A 16475-nucleotide genomic window follows, 5' to 3' on the forward strand; every position below is an offset into this window, starting at 1 on the left:
AGGTATGCCTGTGTGTGAGTGTATGCCTGCAAGCATTGGCCAATGGAACAGGAACAGACGGTAGAAGAGGCTGGTTGAAGGAGGGTAAGTCCTTTCACCCAGTTATCGGCAGTCCAGGGCAGCAGTACCCAAGCTACACTGCTTGGGAAACTCCAGGGCTATGGTTCCTCTCTCATTTCCATAGCCAGGCTCACAGCCCTGCAGTTGGGAGCTCCTTTGGTGGCTACAGGCAACTTCATCCACCCAGGACCAACCAGAACGCACCTCTGTCGGCGCAATGCAGGAGGCTGGACTTGCCGCAATCCCTCTGGCTTACAGGTTTCATCAAAACAAACCGAAGCAGGTTGCCAGGTACCTTGACTTCGAGGGGCCAAGCCAAGGGCACGTGGGAAACTGCCGGAGAGAAGCGGGGGATCCGAGAGGAAATGCTGCCAGCAGCTCGCCCCCATGCTGGGAGGTGTTCATGCACAGAAAATCATCCAGAAGAAATGATAGCTGTAACCATGACAATGTCAGCAGCACGGCACTAGCAGGGCTTCCTCAGGGATTAACACTTTTCCCTAACAAGAGCGTATCTCTCTTTTTTTGATGTGTGCTGTTGATTTCAGTGGTAGGCCATGTTTGTTTTATCTTCCTCAAAGCAGAGCTACCTCAGAAATGGCTTTCTCTGCGAATTGCTGAGGCAGGACTACCTGTAAAACGAAAATATTTTTACAGAAAGCCCGTCCCAGCGCATGTTCTTGTAGAGCACTTTGCACCACAGTGTCACCCTAATCCCCCTCCCTCGGAGGTCCCTATCATTGCTAGGAACTGCTGTTGACAAAAAACAAAGTTGCCTCATTTCACTGAGCGCACTGCTATTTTCTCAGGTGTGACTCAGAGCCTTTCAGTTAGGTGTCGGCGTGTGACATTTGCTAGAAATAAAATCAACACTAATTAATTCTGCCTTTTTTTTTTTTTTTTTTTAATATAAGTTTTTGTCTTTTCTTGCTCCAGGTCACGAGTGAGGGGCACACAGAGCAGAGCTCAGAGAAGTTGCTTCTGACTGTGCATGAGGACCTGCTTCTCACAGCAAGAGCTTCACGGAGGGGCTGGTCACTAACAAGCATGATCCTGGTGGAAGAATAGGAAAGGCAAATTGTGGGCACTGAGCAGCCTGACAGGCTGACAGGCCTTTCACACTGCCCACTCTGCTCAGCCTCTCGTGCCCGTATCAGCCAAGGAAATTATTATTATTATCATTATTTTGTAGAGCTCATCTTTACTCTTCTTCTGTCTGGGTCAACAAAGACCAAGCTGTATCAATGTCTACCCCTAGGAAGCACTAGAGTGCTCTTTTAAAATATATGAAATTGCAGTAATAAGCATAAAGAACAGTACTCAGCATCTGACAGGATGACTGATGTAAGCTGTCAGCCAATATTTGACTTTCCAGGTGCGATTAGATTTAGCATTTAATTTAATATAAACATAAAGCGTGCAGTACAAGGCACTTATGAGCTTGTGCAAGCTAGTGGCTACTTAAAGTTTAAGATATCTCTGCTCCTTTTGAGAGTATCATCATATTATCCAGTGGAGTTTTAAAATCCTGACTGTTACTGTAAATTTCCTTAGAGAAGGACACAGGAAAGGTAAGTTTCTGTTGGTAATTCTTTATTTCCTATTGAAAAAGCATAGTAATTCTTGTTCTGAATCAAAGAAAAAGCGGAGAGATTTTATACCAAAAAAAAGTTTTAAGACAATTTGCATGTGGATTTTCTTATAGCTTGCTTATTTTCATTAGATCACCTTCATCCCCTACGTTTGAGTGTGTGTGAGTGTATAAATATATGTGTGCCTCTGTCCTTCTGTATGTGCGTGCCTGTTCTGTGCATGCTGGTACTGCAAGGCTAGTCCAACAACCAGAGGAAGGTAGATTGCTGAACCGCAATTCGAAAGACACCGCAATTTCTTACTAGTGATGAAAATCCACCACCGCTTACCATAGGCTGCAGCAAAGCTCATCATTGCTTGCAGACTGCACTGAAATCGAGTGACTTTTTGTGGAAGCTTCGCCACACGTTGCAGGGCTTGCTTGGCCTGCAGCATTGAAGGAGAGGTGGGATAACAGGAGCATCAGACTGAAATGCTGCACCAGGCCCTTTGCTTTTTGCAGGCTGCAAGCCAGTCACACCCTCCTCTTTGTGCAGGAAAAGCAGAAAAGGACGGTGGCTTTTCTCAGAGCTTCTTGAGAGCTACTGCCTCAGTAGGGAAGGCAGCGTGCCTCGACCCCTGGAACACAGGTCACAGGGGGCCCATGCTCACTGGATTTCACCAAAGATTATTTGGCTTCCCGCAGACCGAAAGTGACCTGAGTGAGGAGAGGAGTAAGGCCTCCTTGGGTCTCTGAACACATTGAACCACTCGGAGATGGGGATTCTCAGCTGATCTAAAATCGGTACTACATTTTCACTAGCAAGTGGCAGGTGTTACTATTTAATTGTCACAATGCAGACAAAAGAAACCAATGTAACTGTTTTGGTATAGATATTTGATTAAAATAAGTATCATGTTGTCTTCAGTAGCCGTAACTTGCAAAGATGACTGAAATGCGAAACTTCACTTGGGCGGTGGAAGATATTTTCAAGGAAACCTTCCTCACTTACATGAATGGCTGGAGGAAAAACATGACGGAAGCGGCGAATAAATTGCAAGCCAAGGTTGATGCTGAAAACTTTGACTATGTTATCCTTTATTTGATGGTGATGATTGGGATGTTCTCCTTCATTATTGTGGCGATCTTGGTGAGTACTGTGAAATCAAAGAGACGAGAGCACTCCCATGACCCCTATCATCAGTACATCGTTGAGGACTGGGGCGAGAAGTATAAAAGCCAGGTTCTGAATCGAGAAGACCTCAAGTGTGTGATCCATGAAAACTTGGGTGCAAGGGACAAAGCAAGCCCTGGATCACCTTAAGTTTTTGGAAATACCAGCAATGCGGAAATCATAAAGCCATAAACTCACTGGAATTACAAATAGCTGTCAAACCGTTCATTAAATTATCAGAGAGGTCAATGTGGAATGGAGTGCTAAGGAAATCAACATTACTGTTTCCCATGAGGACTTTGGCATAGCTGTTCAGGGAACATCCAGGAAAAATGTGCTTTGCTTTGATATTCTGTTCTTCAGGAAAATAAAACCAAGAGAATGAGTAACTTCATTTCTTTTTAGAATTTTTTAAATCCAGAAGCAGATCTGGATGTTCCCACCTTAGAATAACTGTGAATTAGTGGTCAAAAATGCTGATTTAGATCCAAACTATATGACTGAAGCCCATCTTAAAAATAACTTGAAAAATGTACAGTAAAATATCAAAATCTCCATCTATTGGCTGAACAATGTGTTACGGTATGAATCATAGGAGGTAACCTATACCTACACACATTCATTCCAAACTATTTTTTTAACGATCTGGCTCCCGTTTTGATTTCATTATTCATTGCCAGCAAAGATTGACTCATGGCCTTTTGACAAAGCCTGTTTTATAGCAGAAGAGCTGCTAAACTAACAGCAGTCTCATCTAGGAGCATATCCTGGTTGTCCAGAGCAGCTTCCAGAGGTTCAGCTGCTCAGTCTGTCTCTTCTGCTGCTCCTTGGTTCTCCAGAGCAATCTATCTGGGATGCAAGCTGGGTGATGGCGCAGCTGGCTACATCCCATCAACCAGGGCTCAGTGTGAACCACTGAGACCCTGCCTTATGGCCTTAGGAGGCCTTGTCGTGCCTCCTAAGTGTTTCGCATGTTGGGTACTTGTTTCCACTGGCCAGGAAATGGGTTTTCAAGATGGTTTATCTTCTGTGCTGCTGAAGTATCACAACGCTGGCTCTCTGCAAATAATTACAAGCAGAACTGGTGACACTTCTAGTATTAAAACGTGCTTCCTTTTGTAAGACTCTGGGTTTAGCTCTCATTCATGTTGCCACACTTAAATCGCTTAAGCTAAAAGTTCCCATGCTGGCTGTCTATCGTGTGGGCTTGTTGTTTATTTTGAGAAAGTTTTGGCTGAAACACTTCAGCCATGTCTGGCACTGCATTTCCAACAATTTTGTTTTGCTCGTGTTAAAAAGAAATGAAAAAGGGCTTCTTTTGTTGGGAAGCTTTGGCTTGTTTTGGAGGCTGCTCTTGAGATTTGGCACAGCAGCAACTGTCATGCTCCAGATGTGCCTTTTGCTGGCACAGTAATAAACCTTTGGATAATCTCTGTCTGCGAGCACTGGGGAAGGCTTGTCAGGACCCAGCACAGCCATCTGCTGAGCTTCTCCCCACCCAGCGTCCCCCTTTTCCCCCCACCTCCCCGGGTGGCCTGTGGGTGCCTGCCAGCACACTGGCTCCGACCATGGGTGTGCTCCGCACCCAGGCTACGCAACTCCCCTCACCCTCAGGGACCACCAGCGGCTCCAGCACCAGTACTGTGCTGCACGGAGCAGCTGGGGGGACCCTAGGGCCACCTGGGCTATGCTACAGTCAGGGAGAGCCCCTTTTGGCAAGGTATGGCCCCAGAGAACTTGCCCAGGTGGGCCAGCCTTCCCAGCAGCTGACCGAGTCCCTCAGGCCCTGCTCCCCGCCATCACCGAGTGGCAGCTCCGGCCTGGCCCTGCTGCTGCTGGTGGGCAGGCAGCTGCAAGGCAATGGACTCCTTTGGTCTCAGACCAACGCCCTGGGGCATGTGGGAATTGCCTTACCTCAGAATAATATTTCTTGTTTTTGAAGAATCATATAATCATAGAATGGTTAGAGTTGGAAGGGACCTTAAAGATCATTGAGTTCCAACCCCCCTGCCATTGGCAGGGACACCTCCCACTAGAGCAGGTTGCTCAAAGCCCCATCCTGCCTGGCCCTGAACACTTCAAGGGAAGGGGCATCCACATCTTCTCTGGGAAACGTGTTCCAGTGTTTCACCACCCTCACGTTGAAGAATTTCTTCCTGATATCTAATCCAAATCTACCCTCTTCTAGTTTGAAGACATTACCCCTCATCCTATGGCTCCACTCCCTGACAAAGAGTCCCCCACCGGCTTTCCTGTAGGCCCCTTTCAGGTACTGGAAGGCCACTATAAGGTCTCCCTGGAGCCTTCTCTTCTCCAGGCTGAACAACCCCAGCTCTCTCGGCCTGTCTTCATAGGAGAGGTGCTCCAGCCCTCTGAGCATCTTCGTGGTCCTCCTCTGGACTCGCTCAAACAGGTCCATGCCCTTCCTGTGCTGAGGGCTCCAAAGCAGGACACAGTACTCCAGGAACGCTACTTTCTCCTCCGGTCTCAGGCGGCAGCCGAGCCGCGCCGGGTTGGCGGTAGAGGCGCCCCGCACCGAGGCGGGGAGAGGTGAGGCGGAGGAGACCCGTCCGCCCCGCCGGCGCCTGCCCTGCAGGGCCCCGCCGCTGCCGCTGCTGGGAGATGTAGTTTGTCGCGCCCTCCCGCCCAGAGCCATGGCCGCCCCGTGAGGTAGGAGACGCGGTTCCTAGGCCTTCCCCCACACCCTTCCTCGGCGCGGCTGCCCGCGGCGCCGGGGCGCCGGGCTGGCGGGGACGGCGGGGCGAGACCGGGCAGGAGCCGGGGCGGCCTCCCCTGCCCCCGCCCCGGCCTGCTCGGCCTGCGCTGCTGCCTGCCCTCCGGCCTACTCTCCTGCCTGCCCCCTGCCTGCCAGCTCCAGCGCCCCCGCCTTCCCTTTAGCCTTCTCCCGCACTCCCGCCTCTCCCCCTGCTTCCCCTAGCCGGCTCCTGACCAGCCTACCTTCCTTTGCCCTTCTCCTGCTCCCATTCCTTGCTCTCCTGCCTGCCCTCCCTGCCCTCCTTGCTTGCTCCCCTGCCCTCCCTGCTTGCCCCCCTGCACAGGCCCCGTTCTCGCCCTGGTGCCGGCTGGCGTGCGAGGCGATGCAGCAGCAGAAGTTCCCTTGCCATAACCTGTGGCTTCCTGGCCACCTCTGGGACGCAGGGGTGTGAGGTGTAAAAGCTGCTGGAGAGGCGCTCGTTGGCTGTAGACCACAGGCAGGCCCCATGGCAGTTGTCTCCCAGCAAATTGCCGCAGGGTGCAGTGCACGGCCGCCTTTGGAAAGGGCGCTTTACTGCATGTGCATCTTCCAAGTTTTACCGTTTTCCTAAACAAAAAGTGAAGCAAATGAGTAAGAAAGAGGGATCTGAAGTTATTATTTGTTGAAGGAAATTGGTTTCCTGAAGTGCATGTGTGGGTTGCTGGCCGTGCTGGGCACTGGTGCTGCAGGGGCCAGGAGGGGTGACTGGAGCAGAGCTGTGGTTGGGATGGAGGCAGAGGACACTCCTAGGCAAGGTGGTGGCAGCAAGCAAGGTCCTGCAGCTTGCAAGAACCCCAGGATGTGGCTGAAATGATGCCCTGGGACCCATGGTGGAACAGTTGATGTGCCACTGACATTTTTGGTTTTGATTTGATTGGATTTTGATTGGATCCAGGCACCATGATTGATACATCCCATCTGCTCTCTTTTATTTTCCAGAGTTTGGAGCATGTGAGGAGCTGCCAGAGGAATCACTAGTATTTTAATTTCTGCTTCTCAGGTATGAAGATCTTATATGGCTTTTTGGTTTTGATGTTCCTTGAGTTAGTGTTAGTTTAGGAATTTCTCTTACCTGTGGCACTAGTATAAACTCAGTGATTACACGGGTCTTTTTATGGAGTGATGTCTTGACCTACCTATACATATAGGCTGTAAATGTGCACAGGTTTGAGTTCTTCTGACTTAATGTAACCGCTACATCTTGTGGCAGTGGTTTGTGATGGATTCTTAGTGCAGCAGCTCTGGCTCACAGTTGCTTTCACTGTGGTTCTCTGTAGCCTTTGGGCTTTGCCATATTACCATGTTTTCCCATGACCCAGTAGTATTTACTTTTTTTGAGAAGGCTTGATCCTGTCTTGCAGATGCTTAGCTTGATGCATGACACAATGGGTCACATGTAGTGGTGGATCCTCCAGTGACTGTTTAGGTGGGAAACATGCATTTTGCTGCCTAAAATATATGCATTAAAGAAATTGGCAACAAGAGACAGGTGGAAGGAAACCCCTTTTCAGCCATCACTCCATTTTAAATGCAGTCGAATAACCCTAGTAGCTCGCTGTTTAAGTCCTTGTGGCTGGTGGCTTTTATAGATTTTCACAAAATGGATAAAATGGAGGTGCTCAGAAATCCCCAGTAGGCAAAAGAATATCTTGAGTCCCATTTTGTTGAGTAGATGGAGTTATTGGCAGGCTGAGTGAGACTTTTAGCCAAGACAACTTAAGTGGTCTTGGGAGTACCCAGATGGCTGTGTAGACTTTTTCTGGTGCAGGCAGGCCGGTCGATACTCTGCCACTGCATAAGCAAACAATAGCGAGAGTGGCTGGGCTGTGATGCGGTTGCTGTGGTGGACTGGAGCTGTAATTCAGTGGCTGAGAGACCTGGATTCAATTCTGTGCTCCACCACAGACTTCCCATCTGTCTGTGGCCCAGCTCCTTACTCTGCATGGGGTGGTCTGTGTTGCACAACACAGCATTGTGCACAGATCCTGGGGCTGGTATCAGCTGAAGTCTAGCTCGAGGACTTGGTGCAGCCCTCCCTGGGAGCTCTTTAGCCCTGCTGAGGACACAAGCCTCTAGGGCTGCACTGGAGACTCCCTCCGCCTGCTCTCAACCCAAAAGATCTCACAGCATTTAGAGCTAGCGGGGGATTGCTAGTACAGCACAGAGGTGTGCAGTGTGGGCAGACTCTCTCTTCCCTATCCTGTCTGCAGCAGTTTGATCTGCTTCACAGAGAGGTCTGAGTGTAAATAGCCCACTGATTGTGAGCTACAATCCCAGTGAAGACGGCCACCCATACGTGTGAGAGTGTTATTATTTCATCCCTGCCCTGCATAGAAGTGTACGAGTGCGTGATTAGCGTCTGTGACGGAGTCTCCAGCAGGGATTCACACAGACCCTAGTGCTCCTCTTTCTTGTTCATGTGCCTCAACACAAGACCTCCTTGCTAGTGAGGAAAAGTAATAGTGACCTTCTGTGGGGCCCAGTCTCCGTTCCCAGTAGTGCTGTGTTTGTTAAGAGAGCTTGCATTTTACTGGGGAACGAACAATGCCTGACTGTAGATGTGTTCTGAACTCCTATCTGTGCCTTATCTGCCTCTGAAAAGGCAAACATGAAACTTCAGCTGTTTATTTGCCTGCATGCTTTTAAGATATCACAACCTTGAAAGTACAGTGTCTGAGCTTTTTGCTTTTGAATTGACGACCTCAGTGCTAACAAATGCTGTTTTTCAAATGTGAAGTGAACCCTGCCTTTTTCTCTCCTTTGCCCACTTTTTTCTCCCTGCCCCATGCCCCAGCTCTACCTATTTTTTTTCTCTCCTGGGGCTTCAGCTGCATTTAGTAAGGTCTGGATCAAGATGGAGACTGGAAGAGTCAAGAGGTGAAACGGGGAGAAGTGCTTGACCACCAGAGGCTGGTGGCACAGGATGTGGGAATGCAACACGGAGAGAGCAGTGACTTCCCCGCTCAGTTCCAACCACAGAAGACACTCTGAGGACAGACTATCAAAAGTGTCAGCTCTCCCAGGAAACATTTGCATCAAAACACCACTCTCCAAAACAAAGAGAGAATTTCTTTACTTCCTGTCCTTTGCGACTTCAGTGCAGCTACTCGTGGTGGATACACAATTCAGGCAGATTCAGGCTCGTATCTCAGCAAAGCAGAAATATTATGAAAGTGTTGCACTGAATGCTTAAATAATTGACTCACAACCAAGAGCATCCTTAGGAGTGCACACTATGATACACATGACATGCTGCTTCTTGCTGGTGGGACAGTACCCTGCAATCAGACCCCACAGATGGGCTCATATAACGTTTGCTGACTCTAAAACTTTTTCTGTACGTAAAAAAAATCACTAAAACCCCATTTTCAGCCTCATATGCCAGATGCTAGCCTATCTTTGAATGGCTGAATTCTTGCCTTTTTACAACATGTTGCAAAATTGATTCTGACTGAAGCACAGAATTTACAGCAATTTAGGAGAAGAGTGAAGACTCTGTCTGATGAGCACCCCACCTAAGTCAGCGTTCTGACATGAGGACACCACAGTTGGGCAGTGCAGTCCCTTCAGATCAGGCCAGGCTTGTGTAACTTGGGTTCCACTGAGAAGCATGTAGCCATCTGAAATGTGCACCGAGAACCAGATTCTGCTCCGGTGGGGGATTTTTGCTGTGGCCATCTGGCAGGGGACTTCAAATCTTAATGGTCGCTGAAATTCTGGAGGAAAAATCAGAAGTTAAAATGCCTGGTTTTTTGGAGGCGTAACGCTACTGACTCATTAGTTCACAGCTGCCCTGACATTTTGTCAACAGGAGAAGGGAGCTGCACAACTCAGGATCAACACAGTAAATACTGAATGACAACTTGGCCATGCCACTGCTTCAGCATCATTTGATCTCGATAACAGAGATCTCTGGTGGTGTCTCTCAGCGGGGATGTTTCCTCTGCAGGGTGAGGATTTTGCAGCTGGGGGAAGAGGAGAGAAGAGGATGCCCTAGCTGGAGAAATAAGGGCATCTGTGAAGAAGCTGGCTGAGCAGTGCAGAAGCTGCAAGAACATTTACTTGACTCCCTGTTTCTGAAGAAAGGTCAGCAGCAGCTATTGTGGTGTGGTTATGATTTATTCAACCCAGCTGCTGGTGAAGGTTTGGACTAAGCTGTAGGGCTTCCTCCTGCTTTTCAGTGTCTGTTGTTACACATACAGGAAACACCTCGAGGGGGTCAGGCAGGGAAACGTGCTTAATTTGAAATCCAGCAGCTGAAACAGTGTCAGCGCTAGTGGGACAGCAAGCAGAGACCGGAGGGCAGTGTTGTGGCTGTGGGCTGCAGCCTTCAGCATCCCCTCAGGCACTTCTCAGCCCCAAAGTTTAGCTCCAAAACATACGTTGACCACTCAAGGGATCCAGTGAGTGGTTGGTTCGCTTTTGTGTTATTATGGGCTGCATGGAGAATTGGATTTATTAGTAAATCAGAGAGAGCTGGTAAGTGATATTAGATACTAGGATTCATTAGGTATTCGGGCTCTGAACAGGGCAGGTGGGCTTAAAAACCACAAGACAGCTCTCCTGGGTGCGCTTCTGTCTGCTACATCTCAGACGTCAGTGCGGTGGTGTGATGTGCATGTGTCAAGCTTTCGAAAGCAGCCAGCCTTGGGGTTTTCGGTTGGGCAGCTGCTGGGATGTGCTGCCCAAGGTGGAAGTGCAGCCTCTGCTCTGCGCAAGCGTGGCACCTGCCCAGGGCCTGTCAAACCCCTGTCCTTCAGCGGCACGGATGTTGCTCCTGTCACTCAGCTCCAAAAAGGCCCACGTAGGTCATTCCAGAACCATGTGGCACTGGTGCGCTGCCGGGTGCTGTGCAGCCGATGAGCTTGTCAGAGAGAAGAGCAGGGTGGACATGCTGAGTAGAAACAGATTGGCTAATTCTTTTTTAATTTCCATTGCTTCAAGATGCTTCTGCCCTGGTCTGCGCCTTTAGAAGTGTGACGCTCATCAGTGCTGGGCGCAGCCTGCTGTGGGACAGACAATATCATCACACAGTCAAGATGGTGGCATTTAACTGGAAGGTAAGGATGTTTCACATTCATAAAGCAGCGGATTTCTGCTCTTTCAAGCAGATGCATGTAAGATGTGGTTGGGTGGGTCCTGTGTGGAAAGAGATGGTTTCCTTGCCTGGGTGAAGGTCGTTTAACCACTATATTCTCTGCATCTCAGGGACAGAGGACTTCTTATTGTTGTCCTTTCTTGCCATACATGCTTGCACCTCGTGGGCTGGCCCCTGTACTTGCTGTCAGGGCCTTGCACTTCAGCCCTGAGAACAGCGTTGGTAGGCGAGCTCTGCTCTGCATGCCTCTGCTCCTCCCGTCTTTCCTCTTTCCAGCCTTTTATCCGGCTGCTCTTTCCTCAGCTCCTTTCATTACTGGAGAGTGTTTTCTCCACTAATGTCTTTTAGTGTGTTGGGGCCATAAACGCTCTGTAGGGTACTTGTATAAGGCACAGAAATGTTTGAGAAAGTACCTCATGCACTAACAGTTTAAACATGTTAAATCAAACCATTTATCAAGAAAGGAATGCTAACCCCAAGGCTTGGCTCTACCTTTCTGGTGTTGCAGAGCTGTGGTTTAAAGAGATTGCCACTTTTAATATGTGGAGAGATTGACAGGGAATGATGGTTGGTTTGTTTTTTTTGGCAAAATTAGAGGGGAGTGGCTTCAAGACCATACTTGAGCCTCTGATTTGTGGACTTTAAGGAGACACACTAATGGTGTATGGATACAAGATTTTTTTCTAAATTCAGTAGTTTGACTATAGCCAAACAGTTTTACGAGGTGCTGGAAGGCCTGCTAAGGGTACAGGGGTGTACTAGGAGTCTGCTAAGGGGGAGCTGGCACTATGAACCTACTGAAAGACCCCTGAAAGACCGGACTGATCCTGCAGGCCAGGTGGCTCTTTGAAACAGTGTGCTGGGAAGTTCACGTACCTTCAGTATCCTCCTGGCCAATATTCCATTTGCCATAAAGCAAGCAAAAGCAACAAAGACCTGTTCAAAGGGGCTTCGTATACAAACTTGAGTGAAGTGAACTTGGTTTTGTCCTTTCCCATAGAGGTTGATCTGCCTAGTTTAAAGTTTCCTACAGAAAAAAAAAAAAAAAAGGAAGAACAGAGAAGCATTACCATTGCTTTGAATAATGCTGTTGCTGTAGGAAGCTGCATCGCATCCCTGTAGATTCATTTTTAATTGTCCAAGTGTTCCAGTAACTGCTTAAATATATTGTTTTGCATTTCAGGCTTTGGAAAATTTCCCATTGCTGATGTACATTTTGGCAGCTAAAACGTTGATTCTTTGCTTAGCGTTTGCTGGAGTAAAAATGTACCAGAGCAAAAAAATTGAAGAAAAACTGAAGAGGGAACGTGAAGAGAAATTGAAAACAGAAGTAGAGAAGAAGGATGATTGAAGAGTCTCTCAGGTATAGAATTTATTTGACATCTGGGCGTTCAGTAATAGCATTGACATATTAATACCATTATGTTTTGACTTGGATGCACTTGGATTGTGCAGTTAGAACTATCCCCGTTACCTGAGTTCTTGTAATATTTGTCTCCTGTGATGTTTCAGTGTATTTGCACACCCGCATCATGCCCATTCTTTGTAGGAATTGCAGTTATCACCAGAAAACTTGGCAGCCATGGTTTGTGATTTAGGAGATCTCAGCACAGTATTCCTTCTCTGCTCTTGAATCTCCCTGAATTTTTGCACCCAACCAATTGCACAGGAAGTACTGATGCGTAAAGAGATGGTTAAATTGGGAAAAAAAAATGCATGAGAGGCATGACAGACAAGATGATGCAATAAGACCTCTTGGCCTTAAGTCACATAATTAAGATCATCATTAATCGTAATTAAGAATCAGCTGTTCCATATTACTTAAATACATGGCAAGATGTAGATAGTTTAGCTGGAAGAGGTAAATCTCATGCCATGGAACTTCCCAAGGTAATAGAAATGCCACAGGTAACATTCACCAGATACCCTTCACTGGGAAAAATGGACATAATTCTGCATAAAAGAGCAAAATGAACATTACCAAATACCTTAAAGTTTTGGGTTTTCATTCCCCATGGGCTGAAAATTCATTCCCTTCCCTCAGCTTTCAAAGTTTAAGCAATCATTGCCTTATTGGATCAAGTCCATTAGCAAAATGAGTGCTGACTAGTGCTAAGATTATATTCCCTGACTTGTTTGGTATGTGATTTTTGTATTGGTTCATTTCACATCTCTCTGTTCTGGAGAAAAATGGGAATTCTATTCTTGCCTGCCCTTTGTAAACTCAGTAGGAGTTTGATGTAATGTTACTCTTTATTAAACTGAAAAACTTACTTTCCCTTTTTGAGGTCATCACCTCACATATGAAGAGAGTTTCAGTTTTTAGAAATGTTTACTAGTTTTAATTTCAAACCTATCACTGTTTTATTTTGTACAACAAGGATTGGAAATTGTGACTAGAAATGGGGCTCTGGAAATAACCATGGGAACAAAGCGGTTCATTCGCATAGAAAAAGCAACAAAAACAAAGGTGTTTTTCAGTCTTCTGTTTACATCAGACTGAGGACTTGTCTCTGGGCAGACTTGTGCCATTTTAAACTTTTATCTTAAATCAATTTTGCTAGCCTCTGGAAAATGCTATGAGAAGACTTCTTTCCATTTTTGCAGAGTGAGTCGGGGTAAATTATATGGAGTTTTATTGCTAAACAAATGAGAGATGGGCTGCCCTGCAAGTGAGGAAGCCTGCTACTTGTGATGAGCAGACCATACCGTGCTGAGTGTGCAGCGTTGGGTCCCAGAGGGTTCTGCCTGGCAGAATCCACAGCCCAAGGGATTGCTGCACCAGGGTAACGAGCTCATCCCACAAGGCCTCCGTGTCCAGCAATGTGATGTTGACCTTGTTGAATGTCTGGCATTAAAGCATCTCGGATTTTTCAGAAAATACCCTAGCTGCCCCCATCACTCAGTGCTGCCCACCAGAGGCCCAGTCCTTCCTAAATTCTGCCATCTCTCGGACTGTCAGCCATGTCTTTCTATAATGGGATTGTGAGAAGGGGTGAATTATCCTACCGTAAAAACCTTCTCCAGTGTCAGCGTGGCAGAGCTGCGATTAGCTCCGATTGCAGCGTGCCACATGGGCAGGCAGATTTAGCCCCTGTGTTGTCAGCATATCATGCCTGCTGTTCTCAGTGCTGTCTCCCCACCCTGCAGATTCTCTGACACTTGGCAGCTTGCATTGGATTCCTTTCCTGGGAGAACGAAGCCGTCCTGTAGATGAAGGATATGTCAAAGGAATAAAACCCTCAAGAGTAACATTCGCTTGAACTGTATCTCAACTTTTTATACGTACAGCAAAATATCTAAGCCTCTGTTTATGCAATAAAACAAGCCTTTGTAAGAAAACCAGCAATGGCCTTGGTTGCTGCTTACTCGAATGCTACAGTGAGAGCTGCAGGGGAGGCAGTTTTTAAATATTGGCTGCAAGGAGGTGGCTAATTTTAAAGAGAAAAACATTCGAAATCCATCATGGGTGTGTACAAGGTTCGTGGACAGACAGAAGGAAATGGGGAGGGCTCTCTGCAACTTCTTCAGAGCAACTGCTTCCTGTAGGGGTGTAAATCTGGGACTTGTGGGCCCTTTATTGAATCCGGATAAACAAATGCAGAGGAGAGGAGCTTTTCCAGGCAGGTCTTTCTCAAACCTATGGAAACCTTTTTCCATACCTAGGACTTCCTTAGAGTAATGCAAATCACAGTGTCAGTATGAAAACCTTTGAGGAAGTTTCATGCTAGAAAGTTTCTTACTTTATTTTTCTACACACTGTATCTGAGAACTGTGTATGGCTCTCTATTTACTACTCAGCCTGTGAAGCAGAGGGGGTTTCATTACCATTACTGTATGTTCCTGCACGTGCAATAACACCAAAGCCTGGAGGATAAGCTCGTTCGGTCACAGTAGGTTAATCAACAGAGCAGATTTTTTCACAGAAATGGGAAAAAGGCACGTGTAGCAGCGCCAACAGGTACGTTTGCCTTCACATTTCCATTATAAAGCACTTCCTAGATCCTTGTATCTTCTGGGAGTCAAGGTGAAGCTGAAATCTGACAGTGGAGAGAGCAGAGGAGGGAAGAGGAGAGGTGGAGGACTCTTGGAGAAGCCTTGGGAGCCCAGCAGGATGTGGGAGGCCTCTGGGATGGCTCGCTCCTGCCCTCTCCTTGTGGCTGTGGGCTGAGGTGCCAGCTGTGGTCCCAGCAGCGCGTGCTGCTGCCATATCCCCCTTTCAGGTGTTACCTGAGTTTGTGTGCAGCCGATACAGATGATGGCTCAGAGAGCTCTTGCTGTGGTGGAGTTACTCACCAGGAACTGCAGTGGTTTTTGAAATCTCGCTGTTCATGCAGTCACCTTGGTGACTGGGGAATGTAAGTATTGCAGCAGCCCGTTCCCGGGATAGAGCAATATCCTTGCTACGGCAGCCTCGGGACTGCCAGGCTAGGGAATACGTAGTGCCATTGTAAACCAGCAGTTTCCCTCTACGGTCTTAGCAAGTCACCTGTCTATGCAAAGCTTGAATTGAATGGTAATTTAATTAAATGGCTCTGCGGTGTTCAGTGAGAACAGACTCTACTAACCACCTCCATTAAACAACTATTGAGGGAAAGGCGCCAAGGTACTTAGAACTAAGCCACACGCCCAAACCTTAACAGGAAATTGTCAAGCCTGTGTAGTGTCCACCAGCTTCAAAAGTAAGCAATGTCTTGGCTCCATGCAGTCACCACTTGCCTTTGAATATTGGCCCAAATCTAGATTTTTTCACTCTCAACCAAGAGTAGATTTTTCTAAACCTCTAATAATAATGAGATTTTTTTTGTTTTAAAAACTGAAACCAGAGCATTCTCTGCTTCAATACAGTTGCTCTGTAAGCAGAATCAAAGGTTTACAATCTTCCTTTAAAGCAAGACATTTAGGATCAAAGCAATTGGGCACCAATTGGGGGCACCATTTAGCACCCAAAGCAATCAGAACTGGCATTTAAATCTGGGGACCCTACCTGGCCAAACTTGTGCAAGAAGGGAATTAACACAAGGAGCCTCTTTTTGTCCCTGGCTTGAAGGGGGGAGAAAGCAGCTGTGAGGAGTCTCCTCAGAAGTCCACATCACCACCTTTTTGCCTCTACAGCCAAATCAGAAAACCTCTTTCTGTACATGTAATGCTTCAAATCTGGTCCAACCTGGCTGCTTTTTTCCTTAACTTCGGAGTAGTGCTACAGCATCGATAACCCCTGGAGCTTGTGACGGGTGTCACAGCAGGCCGATATCCTAGAGTTTCCAAAATAAGAAGAGATCTTATCCATTCACTAACCTGAACCACTATCTGTTCTCTGATGTATCGAGGTAGAGTTTTGAGCTATGATATCGCTGGATAGGTTACAGCAGGTTTTTTTACCCTTGGGCATCCCACATGCTGCAGTTGCAGCCTTAAACAAGAAAATATGCTGACACTGGGGGGAGACAGCAGCTCAGATTTCTTTCGGTTTCTTGTTCAGAAAGCAGCTGGGGACCTTGAAGTCTTGTTTCTTGCTGAAAGAAGGGTTATACCATTAGTCCTGGCAAGTTTAAAAGAGGAATAGAGAATTCAATTTGATTGGGTTTCTGCAAGTGAGAGAAGGCAGCAAGGACAGAGATCTTTGAAGTGCTCAGTGTGTATGAGTGTGCAGCTTGTTACACAGCACGGGATCTACACAGGTTTCACTTGTAGATATTCCCATCCCGGAAAGCAAGCCAGGTCACACTCTTCTGGTGCCTCCAGAATGAGAGAGTCTCTTCTGCTTCCCTATTCCATAAAATTACTCTTTTCAAAAAGAGCATTCATGTTGTAT

The 16475-nt window shown here is 47.2% G+C and overlaps 2 protein-coding genes across 2 annotated transcripts; both read left to right on the top strand.

The window, feature by feature from the left end:
- Positions 1–2579: 2579 nt before the first annotated feature.
- Positions 2580–2957, top strand: KCNE2 (potassium voltage-gated channel subfamily E regulatory subunit 2). Its single transcript, XM_074157081.1, has one exon. The coding sequence runs from the start codon at positions 2580–2582 to the stop codon at positions 2955–2957; it is 378 nt and encodes a 125-aa protein (XP_074013182.1).
- Positions 2958–10601: 7644 nt separating this feature from the next.
- Positions 10602–12011, top strand: SMIM11 (small integral membrane protein 11). The gene is made up of 2 exons (XM_074156950.1): positions 10602–10622; positions 11844–12011. The coding sequence occupies exons 1-2, from the start codon at positions 10602–10604 to the stop codon at positions 12009–12011; spliced, it is 189 nt and encodes a 62-aa protein (XP_074013051.1).
- The last annotated feature ends 4464 nt before the right edge of the window (positions 12012–16475 follow it).

This window comes from Numenius arquata, chromosome 1 (genome assembly GCF_964106895.1).
Source record: "Numenius arquata chromosome 1, bNumArq3.hap1.1, whole genome shotgun sequence".
Classification (NCBI taxonomy): domain Eukaryota; kingdom Metazoa; phylum Chordata; class Aves; order Charadriiformes; family Scolopacidae; genus Numenius; species Numenius arquata.

Bases quoted from the DNA above. Each gene is read 5' to 3' on its own strand.
- KCNE2 (XM_074157081.1), top strand. From the start codon at position 2,580: ATGACTGAAATGCGAAACTTCACTTGGGCGGTGGAAGATATTTTCAAG.
- SMIM11 (XM_074156950.1), top strand. From the start codon at position 10,602: ATGGTGGCATTTAACTGGAAG. The intron at 10,623-11,843 runs GTAAGGATGTTT...TTTGCATTTCAG, and splicing joins TGGTGGCATTTAACTGGAAG to GCTTTGGAAAATTTCCCATT.